Below are 14901 nucleotides of genomic sequence, written 5' to 3' on the forward strand. Positions count from 1 at the left end.
TGTTCTTCTGTCTTCATGCAGCAATTAGGTGTCAGATATTCATTGTCAATAGTTATTGACAGGTGGCCATAGACGCACAGATATTCGGTGCGTGTATGGTGGCAAAAGAGCTGACCGATTTCGGCAGAAGACTTGGATATGGGCTGGCTCGTCGATTGGGCTGGATGGAAAATTTTGATCGGGTGCCTTTGAAGGCACCTGAACATCGGCTATTGTTAACGATGAATCGTCAGATACAGGTAGAATTCTATTGTTTCTAGCTGTATATCTGACGATTCAGCTCTACACGTGTGTATTGAAACAAACGATCTTTCTTGGAAAGTTCTTTTCCAAGAAAGATCGCAAGTTACGTCTATGGCCAACAGATACAATATATCTTATAGGAGGGCTCCTTTTGCCTAGATGTATTAGAGCTCACTCTATTAAAATCACCAATAATCATGTCTCTCTACCTGTAGGATTTGTACAAAATACAGTTATTTTGTTAGATTTTGTTTGTATGGAATCAGTTATTTTAGTGACCTCTAATACATCTGCTAGGAAAGGAAGCCCCCCAATAAGATATATTGGATCTAACTGTCAATGAATATCTGACACCCAACTGTTGCATGAAGAGAGAATGAAGAGAAACAGATGCTGAGAGAGGGATAGTGAATATAAACTTAATTATTTCAGAAACAATACAGAATATTTAATTGATTATATTTAGAAATTTTCTTATTTCAGTATGATGAAGCTTATATAAAATATTCATTTTCGCAGTAGTTCCCCTTTAAATTGGCGCACACGTCTCACAGGTTTGGGAATGAAAGCATGGAGTTTTACTGAATATTGGGGAAACTTTGCAAAAATCAAAGAAAATGTAATTTTAAGCAACTTTTTTTCAGTATACATGAATTCAACATGTTGCAATGCTTTTTACATTATGTGTATTTAGATAAAGATATTTGTTTGCTGCTGAATGTTATATTTGTTTGGTTGTTTATATTCTCCTTACCTCTGGTTCTGTCTCCTGAAACAATGTAGCAGAAGCGGGCTGATTAACAGATGTGGAGGGAAACTGACTTCTGTTACATTACTTCAAGAATCAGAAGCAAGAGTGAGCGCAGAGAACAGAATGGGATAAATAAGTACTTCTTTCAACTGCAATAACATTAACAAATAACTTTAAAACCTTTGAACACCTTCAACACTTTTCAGAAGCAGAACTGAGCCCCCACGACAAACCTCATCCAAATGCTTTTCTAATGGCGATATATTGAATCACCAGTTGTACAACATAGGCGGTTCTTCAGTTTTTCGAAGTCACCTGAAGTTGCCTACAGAGGAAACTTTGGCTACTTTGGGAAAACGAATTAACGCCTATGTTTTACAACCAGTGATTCACTTTATCGCCAATGGGAAAGCATTTGGAGGAGATTATACGTGCCGTGCAGGTTTTCCCAATAGCTATTCGCATGTTAACGGCTGTGAAAGCATTTGGAGAAGATTAGTCACCCGCAGGGGGCAACTAATCTCCTCATGTGTCATCGACCTGACATGGGGTCTGCTGCCTCTATTACATCACTGCTGTTTGCTTTTTCTGTCTTGATAAAATCTTTCTTCTTCTTCTTTTTAAAATATTTTCTTATTCTTCTGTCCATCCTGCTTTATTATCATTTTTCATGTAGTTCTCTTTTCTTTCTGTGCACGACCTGTGCCAGGAACATATGAAGCAGCTGCACTCCTTTTTCCATGACAAGTATTCACTTTAGTGATCTACAGAATAAGCCTTTAGGCATTGTTATGCAAAGGAAGCAATTGGAAAATGCGAGTCAGTCAGCTGAATGAACTATGAAGCTGTAAGCATGGGTATCTGTCACTTTAACACATGTAGGCAAGGCCTTGCATTTTCCAGAAACATGACACAACTGGTTCTAGTGAAATGTAACTTGTGCCTTAGAAATCCCTTCTGCTTTGAAGTCAAAATTTAGGACATTCTCTTATACTCTAGAAAGATAAAGGAAAATACTGCTACAGGCATGTAACTCATTTGCACCCATTCTGCACCATATTACATTTTATAGTTATACTTCTTTGCATACACACACAGCAACAATATATATTTACAGGTATGGGACCTGTTATCCAGAATGATCGGGACCTGGGATTTTCTGGATAACGGATCATTCAATAATTTTTATCTTCACACCTTAAAGGAAAGGGAAAGGCTAAAAATAAGTAAGCTTTATCAGAAAAGTCTATATAAATACACCAGTAAATCCTCAAAGTAATGCTGCTCTGTCAAAAGAAACACAGCATTTCTTTCCTTCTATTGTGTACACATGTGCTTCTGTATCAGACTTCCTGTTTTCAGCTTAAACCTCCAGGGCTAGGGCTTGAGCATGCTCAATTTGCTCCTTTGCCCCTCCCTCCTCCCCTCCCTGCTGTAATCTGAATCCAGAGCTATGAGTGAGCAGGGAGAGACTCAGGCAGGAAGTGATGTCACACCAAGCGATTATGGCAGAGAGCTTCTAGAGCTGTTTACTCAGGCATGGTAAAGCATTCTGCAGAATAAATATAGCTTTACAGATTGCACTATCGTGGCTAATATATTGCAATAAACTTCTTCAGTAGCTTTCCTTCTCCTTTAAGTCTATTAGAAAATCATGTAGACAGTAAATAAACCCAATAGGCTGGTTTTGCTTCCAATAAGGATTTATTATATCTTAGTTTGGACCAATATACATAAATAATTTGTATAGTGCTTCAAGCTCCAAATTGTATGGGGTAAATTTATCAAAGTGTGAAGTTCCGCCACTAGAGTGAAATTCCGCAGCTCTCAATTCATTTCTATGGGATTTTGAAAGGCGTATTTATCAATGGGTGAAGTGAAAATTCACCCTTTGATAAATACGCCTATAAAAATCCCATAGAAATAAATGGAGAGTGGCGGAATTTCACTCTAGTGGCAGAACTTCACTATTAACTTCACTCTTTGATAAATATACCCCTAAATCTTTTGAGGGTTTAACTTACCCAATGCATTGGGGGATCCAGGTGCTCACACCTTAAGCCTTCAGCTCAGGAAGGCACTGTGACAGAATATCAAATGAAAAAGGTTGGCGCAAACTGGATCACTCTCCACGATGTAGTTAAAAAATGTATTTATTTAGAACAGAAACATCCCAAATGCCTTACGCGTTTCGTGCCTTTTGGACACTTAATCATAGGCTAGGGTTTGTTTGGACCAAGTACTGTTTTATTAATACAGAGTTCCGTAATTTGGAACTCTCTGGATTACGGGTTTCCGGATAATGGATCCCATACCTGTACAAAGAAGTTCTATGCAACATTTATATGCAAATTATATGCAGATTCAGCCACCACAACATCACCCGGCAGTGCATTCCACAACCTCACTGTCCTGACTGTAAAGAACCCCCTACGTTGCTTCAAATGAAAGTTCTTTTCTTCTAGTCTAAAGGGGTGGCCTCTGGTACGGTGATCCACTTTATGGGTAAAAAGGTCCCCTGCTATTTGTCTATAATGTCCTCTAATGTACTTGTATAGTGTATTCATGTCCCCTCGCAAGCACCTTTTTTCCAGAGAAAACAACCCCAACCATGACAGTCTACCCTCATAATTTAAGTCTTCCATCCCTCTAACCAATTTAGTTGCACGTCTCTGCACTCTCTCCAGCTCATTTATATCCCTCTTAAGGACTGGAGTCCAAAACTGCACTGCATACTCCAGATGAGGCCTCACCAGGGACCTATAAAGAGGCATAATTATGTTTTCATCCCTTGAGTTAATGCCCTTTTTTATGCAAGACAGAACTTTATTTGCTTTAGTAGCCACAGAATGACACTGCCCAGAATTAGACAACTTGTTATTTACAAAAACCCCAAGATCCTTCTCATTTAAGGAAACTCCAAACACACTGCCATTTAGCGTATAACTTGCATTTATATTATTTTTGCCAAAGTGCATAACCTTGCATTTATCAATATTGAACCTCACTTTCCAGTGGCAGCATCCTGCATGGAACCTATAGTTCTGCACAATTTAGTATCATCTGCAAAAATAGAAACAGTACTTTCAATGCCCACCTCCAGGTCATTAATAAACAAGTTGAAAAGCAAGGGACCTAGTACAGAGCCCTGCGGTACTCCACTAACAACACTGGTCCAATTAGAAAATGTTCCATTTACCACCACTCTTTGTAGTCTATCTTTTAGCCAGTTCTCTATCCAGGTACAAATACTATGTTACACTGTGTTGGGCTAGAAATTATAATAAAAATGGACAGAGTTATGCTAAATTTTATAACAACTCATTCATATGAAAAGGTCCAGACTGATTTGGGTCTGCATTTCTATTACATAGAGATCCAAACAGCCTAGTATTTAGGTTAAAGTGGTGGTTCACCTTTAATATGTTATAGAATGGCCAATTCTGAGCAACCTTTTAATTCGTCTTCATTATTTAGTTTTGTCTTCTGCCTCTTTCCTCCTTTCAATGTGGGCCACTGACCCCATCTAAAAAACAAATGCTCCGTAAGGCTACAGATTTATTGTTATTGCTACTTTTTATTACTCGTCTTTCTACTCAGGCCCCCTCCTATTCATATTCCAGTCTATTATTCAAATCAAACCACAAATAAAAAATTAAAACCAATCATAAATTGCCTCAGAATATCACTCTCTACGTCATACTAAGAGACACACAGTCAGATTCGGGGCTTTTAGTTGCCCGGCGACAAATCTCCTCTTCTTCGGGGCCACTAATCTCCATGAACTGCCTTCTCGCAGAGGAACTTCGGGCGACTTCAGAAAACCAAGTGATCTGAGTGCCATTCCGCCTGCGATTTAGATTCTAACAGGTGGGAAGCCAGCTCTGGTAGATGCTGCCCGAAGAAGAAGAGGCGATTTGTCACTGGGCGACTAATCTCCCCATGTGTCTCTGCCCTAAACCATGCAGGTACACTGCCCTTTAACCACTAGGAGTTCCAATAACAGTAAATGCCACAGCCCTGACAGCATTGTGCCTAATCCTATTATACCTCAGGTGCAGCCTAATCCCCAAACCCAGAAAATAGACGGGGCCCTAGGGGGGCTTCTTCCCTTTCTCACTCCAAACAAACTCATAAAATGATTGCCCCCCCCCTGGTTGGTTAACTTTCCAACACAGCTCACCATGATACTTTCCCTTGGGTTGCAGGTGTCTTTTTCGGAGTCTGGCTCCCTGGGGAACTCCTCTGGCAGTGACATAGCCTCTCTGTCCTCTCAGCTTCCAGACACCCCAAACAGCATGGTGCCTAGCCCGGTGGAGACGTGAGGTCCGACGCTTGGAAATGAGCCGCATGGACCCTGCATGAAACCCAACTGCGCCCTACAGAGAACCCAGCCCTGGCACCCAGCTCAGCAAACTCCTGCGCCCGCCAAAACTTCCACTGGGACTCGGAGCCAAACGGGGATTTATGGTTCTTTTTGGAACTACTTGCCTCGTTTATTCTCATGGGACTTTGGGACTTGGGTTGGACGCTACCAAAGACACCGGACTGGGGGTTTCTTCCAACTGCTTGAGGATCTGCCTTCTTTGCCGGTATGGCGGCGGGATACAGAGATATTTCTATACATATATATCTATCAAATGCGCAGTCATTTGGTGGAAATTCTAATTTATCTTGTGGATCGAGGACTTTATTACCAAACAAAAGTAAGTTATTCATATTTATTGTCAAATCTGCAGTTACATTGGATTAAATAAAAAAAATGAGACAAAAAGGTTTGTTATTTTAGCGTTGGAAAGTCCATGACCTGTTTTATCCTGTCTTTTTATATTATCCCAATGTATACTGACGTACAGACGCTGATCTATAGATACGTTAGACACACATTACATCGCATGAGGTGAATTTGGCACATTTCCACCATGACTTTTTGTAGAAATAGAACAGTACATTTAACTTTTAATTCATTTTTTTTCTTGCGTGTTGATTTACTATTTTTCCTGTCAGTGACAAAACTCAGAAAGGTCCTTGCATTTCTGTTGTTTTAATCATTTCTTAAATTCATAGTGGTAAAAGTAAGTTGTGGTTCGTGTGAAGTGGAACCTTTAATACAGAGTACAATTAGGACATATTTCCCTATGTATTCACACATAACATATACCCCCTGGGGGAGGGAGGGAATAAATCTTACTGAAAACATTTTTCAAACTAATTATAGAACCTCTGCTTCTGTGCATTTTATGTTTGCCTGAGCTGCAAAAACATTCATATAAATATGAATGAAAAAGGACTAGATACATAATAATAACTCCAGATAGGGGCTGCTGTCTGCAGATGTCTGCTTGAGTTGGGCATTAAAAAAGTCTATAGGTTTATTGATGAAAAAAACAAACAAATATATATAATAAATAAATATATATGTATTCACACATTTGAAATTGTATATGAATTAAGGCCTCCAACAGGTTCCTCTGTATTAATGCCTCTGCCGCTACCCCCCCTTTGACCTGAGCTTGTAAATTTGGTTGACATTAATATGAATATATATATCTAGAAAAAGGAAAATTAGCTGCACTCACTTACTGGAAAAAGCCTGGGTGCACACTGCAGAAAAGTCATATAGAATATCATGTAAAGCAAGGCACTCACAGGTCTTAAAATATGGTGAAAAAGAAATAAAAGTTTATTTGTTATTCCAACGTTTCGGTCTTCCTTGAGACCTTGACAAAAGTCTCAAAATATATATATATATATATATATATATAGAGATATAGAGATATAGAGATATAGAGATATAGAGATATAGAGATATAGAGATATAGAGATATAGAGATATAGAGATATAGAGATATAGAGATATAGAGATATATATATATATATCTAGAGATATATATATATATATATATATATATATATATATATATATATATATATATATATATATATATATATATATATATATATATATATATAGATAGTTTTTAATTAACAAATGGAAATCTTTTTACTCCCAACAAACCAGTTTCCGACATCCCTAAGGCTAGGGGCACACGGCGCGATTTCGCCGCGATTCTGCGCTGGGCGAGTTGTCGCTGCGTTTTTTAAGCCGAAATAGCTTTGCTAACTTTGGCGCTGGCGTCAATGCAAATCGCGGCGAAATCGCTGCGCTAATTCACACGCGGCGATTCTTTTTCTACTGTCGCCCGGAAACGCCCAGCGAGGCAACTTCGGACGACAATAGAAAACGAATCGCCGCGTGTGAATTAGCGCAGCGATTTCGCCGCGATTTGCATTGACGCCAGCGCCAAAGTTAGCAAAGCTATTTCGGCTTAAAAAACGCAGCGACAACTCGCTTAGCGCAGAATCGCGGCGAAATCGCGCCGTGTGCCCCTACCCTTAGGCTCATAACCCCTGCCTCATCTCATAATGTTGAAGTGATGGATGCTTTCCATAATGAGTGGTCAACAGCTTATGTGTAAAGCAGAGGGACTTCAAATCCCAGAATCCTTCACTTCACAACAGGACACAGTGACGGAGGGGTTGCACACTTTGTCCGGAGGGCAGGAGGGGCTGATTCCTACCTAGATGTGAAGTTGATACAGTGGAAAGGTGAAGGTGCCCAGTTGAAGCTGTTTGTATATGAAGGACAAAGATCCCCTCCATTAGGGTTTCCACCTTTTTTGGGAAATTATACTGACCTTCCCATGTCTGCTAAGTTATTAGCATGGTCATCACATATAATTTTTACCAGTTAGGCCACTAAAACACCTACTAGTTATGTTAAGTACTTTTTGAAAATAACTAATAAAGAGATATAAAAAAAAAAACACCTAGCAGGTGGCAACCAATGATCATTGGCTGTACCCAATGTTTCCTCTAGGCTTGTGGGTGTGCATACAAATTTTGAGGCCAGACGAGTACACAACCAATTTTGTTGCTCACAAAAATGTTTTTTTCACACATAGCACAGAAGGTATTAGAGGAAACATTGGCTGTACCTCAGATTGTCGCTGCTATTGTAATAGAATTCAGGCCCCAATCAGCAGAGAGACTGAAGCAAGGAAAGTTGAGTGAAGCAAAAAAAAAAAAAAACAGTCCCACAGAAATTAGAAAGTATGTATTTTTTTGAATTTTGTAAGGAACAGTGCATATGAAACTGAAATATCAAATATAAAAATGTGGGGATGATAGAATGCTGGCAAGTTTATTAGTAAGTAGCGCGGAAGTAATGTGTGACGTGTAATTGACATATTGACATATCATGTTTGTGTGTATTGCTTATGGGAAGGCAGGAGGGGTTAGTGATTATTAGAAATGTATTTCCCTCTGACAGACTCAGGAAAATGATCTTACAGGGAACCTTTCCAAAACATTTTCTCTTTTTCCCGTTCATAATTAGTTCATTGCTAATTCATTTAGCCAAAGCCTGTTCATATTTCAGAATTTTGATTTTTACAAACAAATGTGATTTTGAGAATGTGATCCAAATGGGATGTTTTTTATCTGATCTGGGGATATGGACAAAAATATCCCTTTTGCAATCATGGCAATTGGCCCTTATGTGAATAGGGCCACTCAACTGATTTATGTATAAATTGTCCATCCTTTACCAACGGTTATCCTGCTGGTGTTCAGTGTATTTAATCTGCAGTGCAAGAGGGCTGTCCTATGTGAACTGCTCTTCTCTGTAAGGACAAGTTGAGTGTTTGTAGCTGAAGGGAATGGCTGGCTGCCTAATGTTGCTTATTGTTACTGTATGATTAGTGATTGTATGAAACAGGAAAAAGTAACTTTGTTAGCCCCAGCACCTACTCCTTCCCCTCATATTATTTTGTTCTGGGGCCTCTATAAACCCTATGTCCTGTTTCTAAATGTAATTTCTAAATGTAATAGCTATTGGCTGTGTAGGAATAAAAAAGCTAGAAATTGTACTATGGGAGAAATAAGAAAGAAAAGTGGTATTTTGCAGGAGACTGTAAAGGGACATTAATATGCTCTGTACATTGTCTTTATTTTCCCATTGTAATAGTACTTATGCATATTGGATTGTGTATAGCTGTGTGAGCTGCCATAGTCCATGCCTCAAATAAATTGTTTTCCATAGACAGCACCACTGGATGGCCATAAGATATGGTGCTACCAAAGTATTGGCCTATAGATGATGCCTGTAGATCAGGGTTCCCCAACCTTTTTTTACTCGTGAGTCACATTTAAATGTAAAAAAAAGTTGTGGGAGCAACACAAGCATGAAAAAGTCCATGGTGATGTCAAATAAGGGCTGTTATTGGCTGTTTGGTAGCCCCTATATGGACAGGAAGCCTACAGGAGGTTCTGTTTGGCAGTGCACCTGATTTTTATGCAACCAAAACTTGCCACCAAGCTGGGAATTCAAAAATAAGCACCTGCTTTTAGGCCACTGGGAGCAACATGCAAGGGGTTGGTGAGCAACATGTTGATCATGAACTACTGGTTGGGGACCACTGCTCTAGATGTTCCACAACAAGGGTAAGAAGAATTTCACCGGCACACAGGAGTTGCAGTAGCAGGGTAAGCCCTTGCAATTTTATTATGCAGTAGTGCAACGTTTCGGGGTTTGTCAAGCCCCTTTGTCAAGCATGCTTGACAAAGGGGCGTGACCCCGAAACGTTGCACTACTGCATAATGAAATTGCAAGGGCTTGCCCTGCTACTGCAACTCCTGTGTGCCGGTGAAATTCTTCTTACCCTTGTTGTGAGGCGGCCAATTCCTCTATCACTGGGCACCAGGATAAGAACCTTTGGGAGTGTGTGGTGTGCGGCTTCTCCAAAGTTCACCTAGATGTTCCACACTCATATCTGTATGCAAATAACTAGAGAATAAACGGTGAGTACATGCTGTTCCCTCTGTGGGAAGGCCCAGGCGTAGGGAGGCAGGATTTTGGGATATCACCCAGCTGCATCTGAAGCACTGGGGAAATGCAGGCAATTTGATATTTTTTTTAAAATTTCCCACCAATCTTCAGTGTTCTGGACACGAAGAAGGAAATTTGCTCATGTGACGTGTCAAGGAAAGGGCGGTGGTGACGACGAGCAGTGGCGCCCGATGAGTAAATCTGGCCCTGGTGGTAGATTTATATTTATGAATGCTGTTAATTTAGGATTATTGACAAATGCCCTTCTTTAGTGTAGTACAATGCAGGTGTGCTCTCTACCCTAGTGATCTGTACCTTCCCAAGATGTGAGCACAGGGGTTTAAAGGACATTGGTTCCGCCACTTTATTTGAAAAAAGTAGCAAGAAGCTCTTCTGCAGGTAATGATTATCTTCCAATTGTAAGTGGCTTGAAATGAGTTATGTTGTCTCTAGTAGCTGTGTGTGAGTTGAACTTAAACCTGAGAATTTGGCCAGTCATTGCAGGTTATGTTCTGGTCAGACTGTGTTAGTACATTTTTTCTCTGCTACCAAAGATTCCCTGTCACGGTACCAGAGGCGCACACAGAAGAGTCGTACAGAGAGAGAGAGAAGGCAGGCAGGTTAGGGTTGGGTGCGAGTTAAAGAAGTTGTTCACTTTCCTAAAACTTTTTTCAGTTCAGTTGTTTTCAGATTGTTCACCAGAAATAAAGACTGCTTTCAATTGCTTTCCATCTTTTCTTTTTTACAGTTTTTCCAAAATAGAAGTTTAATGTTCGTGTTGTGTGGCAGCTCAGTGATCCTGGTGCAGATTCTGAACTGTTACAAGTTGATACATTTCTCAGCCACATTTGTGAAGTATTAGCAACTATTGTAGCAATTCTAACAGCTGCCTTTAATAAAACTCGGATTCTGCTCAGCAGAGACAAAGAAAAGAAATGTATCAATTTAGAACAGTTTACAAAGTCAGCCACACCCCTCCCAGAACTGCTTCAGAAAGACATAAAAAGGTGAAAAATAAAATTTAAACTTCAATATTTAAATAACTGTCATATATAGAAAATAGAAAGTATTGGAAAAGGCATTTATTTCTGGTGAACTATCTGAAACTAACTGAACTGAAAAAAGTGTTGTATGGTGAAAAGGTTAGAGTTGGGTGCAGGTTGAGGTTTTTTCTGACTCACACATTGCTGCTCTCTAGGCCCAAAATAGACTACTTGGCCCAATGTCTTTTATCAGCAAGCAGATACCAATCTACCGGTGTAAGCTGGCTATACATGGTGCCCAAATTCATTCAGGCAGTTTGGCTGATTTGGATCATATTGCCTGACCATCTGTAGGGCTGTTTTGCTAGACTATCCAGTTGGATAAACTGTTATGTTTGGCCACTGTTGGGGCCACTGAGTGTGGTCCGGGTGCACCAGCACCAGACCCCCAGGTTTAGGGAATGGTACGTCAAGGAATTTGAATAAGAAGCAGGGCCAACCAGCACTCAAACAGATCCACAGGACCAGAGAAAATTAGTTTAAAAAATATTTTTATTTATACAAAGATAAAAAATTTATATTTGCATCTCCATCTGCCCTACGGGTTTCGTACACACTTAGGGCACAAAGCCCACAACTAAGTGCCCTAAGTGGGTACGAAACGCGTAGGGCGGATGGAGATGCAAATATACATTTTTTATCTTTGTATAAATAAAAATATTTTTAAACTAATTTTCTCTGGTCCTGTGGATCTGTTTTGAGTGCTGGTTGGCCCTGCTTCTTCTTCTTCACATTCCTCACTGTTGGGGAATAACATGCAAATATGAATGATTTGTATAAATAAGTAGCATTATTAAATATATCAGTAACATACTGTAATAAAAGAAGGCAAGCTCTCTTCCAGTTTGTCCTGTCACTTATCTGCTTGAAGACTCTAAAGTGACCCAAGGCATAGTGGAAATGGGTTACAGTACTTGTGGCTACCTCTCCTGCTGGGAAACCGTTCCATTTTGAGTAATCAATACTAACTTGCTAAACTTAATCATTATTATTATATATAGCATAGAACAGTGAAGTCATGGAAAGAGGGTTGTGGGAATCTGTATAGAAATCATTTCTCCGTTTAGCACATGTATCTATGCTGCTTTTTGCTTCCAGAATGAAAATTGTTCAGCAGCATCATTTATTGGGTCCTTGAGATTGCCCCAGATGGTCAGGGAATAGAAGGACTGATGATGATTTTGGCCTGCAACCCATCTCCAGGGAACACTTGGTTAGCCTGAACCTTCAGGTCCCACACTCACACCCACACATTATTATCACACAGTGTTGTACATTCCTGTACTCACTCATATTGTTAACATGAAGTTGTAGAGGCACCCGTATGTAACAAACATGCAAAAAACAAGTGCACACAGAAGTTACTTTGGTCATTAGACATAATAGGTCACCTTTAGATCTGCGATGCGCTGAGGACAGGCTGCTAAATGCAGTCAATGATATGGAGCATACTAGCTAGAACAGTGATAAAACCCCATTGCTTTGGCTTGTATTTTTCATTAGTATAGGCAGTTTCTTATGCAATAAAACTGGAGCCAACCTGAACTATGATATATATTTAAGTATAAGTGTATGTTAATTAAAATTGGCATTCTCACCAAGTGTTTAATTAGAAGTACAGTCAAAAATTAGCCTCTTCATTATTATAACGAATTATATTTACAGCGACACATTTTCTGTAATAAGAACATAAAATGCACATTACTGAACACTTAAGAGAGTGAATGCACATACACACACACACGCACACACACGCTGGTGCAGCTTTATAATTAGCTTGTGCTAAGGCCAGTGACACATGGAAGAGCTTGCCCTACAATAATCAGACATTTTCCTCTTTGCTGGCACTACTATGCCAATACAATATGGAATACTTATTTAAAATGCACTCACCAGTATCTGCTTTAGGGCATTGCAGTGGAATGCATCTGTTTTAGATCAGAAATGACAAGTGGAGGGGTAATGAAGGTTGGAAGATATCTGTATGTCAGTCACAAAAATGTCAGGTTTGTTTGTAGTTGGAACAAATTTAGCTACAGGAGAAACCGGTTACCTTTAAATGGGATTTTTACTCCAAGTTAATTGGAACCCATATATTTCTCATTCCCAGGGGCAACCATTTGCCTTGATCTTGTCTTCTGTAAAATACGATGGTTTGTATGGTATTTGTGTGTGTGTGTGTGTGTGTGTGCGTGCATTTCTTTTTATAGCAACAAAATGTATAGCGGGAAATAGGAACATTCATGTGTGAACGTATAATAAAGATTAACAACCTAGAAGTGCATCATAATTCATCTATGCAGAGCTGTGTGATATACGAGTATGTGTATTTGTGTGGCTGTTGGGGTGCTTTCATTGGTTGTTTCACTGTATATAATTTGTTCCCATTGAGTCACTGCACTGACTGATTCATGATTGTGCATGGAGAGGGTTTGCAACTGTTCCAGGCACAAACCACTGTCAGCCCATTCTGGGTTTATATAACATTTATGAGTGTTGTTCCCTTTACAGAGCTGTAACTGTTGATTGGGAAGGAAAGCTGTGCTTTCTCTTATGTTTGTTGAGAGAAAATGCTTTGGTTGAGGAGGGATAGGCCAAGCTGCCTTCTCCATCCCTGAGCTCTGCTTCTATTACTTGTCAGGTTAAAAGTCTAGACAACCGGCAACTTCTTATCTTCCTTTGGCATCACCTGGAAATGATACACTGCGTGTCCCCTGTATGGCCAGCTCTGGGGTCCAGCCCATCTCCCAAAACCAGTCAGGCATGTCCTAGTTTATTTTCATTTCCCAGGAGGAATAGCTGTGCTGTGGGAGGGAGAGGATGGCGGCCCCAGGTTATATAATGCCACATCAGCTGCTGGGACATTTCTAGCTCTCCAAGTGACTAAGATCTCCGGAAATAAGGAGAGATAATGAATGGAGAAAAGCCGGAGGCAGCTTATGAAACCGAAGCCTCAGACACAATCATTCCTTATCCCTTTCCCCAAACCTTCTGTTCACATCCTCCTCTTGCACTAAAGTTCATGTTTCAGTTCTACTCGTATTGGGAGCTCTTTATTCCAATCCAGGCTGCTTGTTTACATTCCTCCTGCAGTTGCAAAAGAACCAATTTATCATGGAGAGGAGAAGCCAGTACATGGAACAGACACCCAGTTGAAACCTGCTAGAGAGCTTTGCATGAGCCCTTTTGCTGCTGCCTCAAAGCTCCATTTGTATTTTCCCATATTCTAATAATTGCTCTGTATAGTTGTTACCTTCAAAATACTGCCTTTACTGTCTTGCTTCCACATTATTAACATTGGTATATCGAGTGTACCAGTCGGGTCGGTAAACCAGATGGCAAACTTTATGTTCAGTAAAACTTAATGGAAGATATTATTCTGCTCAGTGAGTGTTATTTATGTGTGTGTTTTTTTCATTTGTGTAATTGGGAGCTGCCATACTGTTGAAACTAGTCCATTCATAGATTCCAGTATAACAGAGGTCAATAAAAATGTAAGAATGTTGGCTAGGCTTGGGTTTTGTTTTAAATATATCCCCTGTGACACAGGCATCCCTATGTGGTGCAGAATAATCCTGTCAGGGAATAGTTCTGTGCCCGTTGTAGGTCTCTGTTCCAAAGTCCCTATTCTTAGTCCTGTTTCTGAACCATCTCAGCTTTATATGCTCCGTTCTTGTTCAGTCCTGTTCTTACCCAGTGGAGTAGCCCTTGTCTTTCCTGGTGACTGACCTTCTGGTGAGCAGCACTGGCTTGGTCCCTAACTTGAGTCTTCTTCACTTGCTCACCTATGTATTTCCATTTTGTTTATTTGGGAAGCAGATTCAGGCACGGAAGGTTTTTTTTTACCACCACAATGGTCTAACTGCCATCCACGCCATCTGTCAATTGCTTCCTCATTTCTCTTCCCACCAGACTAGAGTGAATATTGTGTGTATTTTTGCTGTAATGTGGTATCACTTGCATCTTGCATGTTA

The 14901-nt window shown here is 40.0% G+C and overlaps 1 protein-coding gene across 3 annotated transcripts in view; it reads left to right on the top strand.

The window, feature by feature from the left end:
* Positions 1-14901, top strand: part of LOC108711275 (insulin gene enhancer protein ISL-2) — a 51497-nt gene that overhangs the window by 11216 nt on the left and 25380 nt on the right. Inside the window, exon 6 of one of the 3 annotated variants that reach the window (XR_005966323.1) lies at positions 5203-5700. Coding sequence is in view for 2 of the 3 variants with exons in the window: in XM_018252858.2 (XP_018108347.1) it covers positions 5203-5319 (117 nt within the window). In the remaining variant the exon portion in view is untranslated. Of the gene's footprint in view, positions 1-5202; positions 6600-14901 lie in introns of those variants that run through there. The other 2 variants (XM_018252859.2, XM_018252858.2) reach the window with 2 other exon arrangements.

The sequence above is a fragment of the Xenopus laevis genome, chromosome 3L, assembly GCF_017654675.1.
Source record: "Xenopus laevis strain J_2021 chromosome 3L, Xenopus_laevis_v10.1, whole genome shotgun sequence".
NCBI lineage: Eukaryota > Metazoa > Chordata > Amphibia > Anura > Pipidae > Xenopus > Xenopus laevis.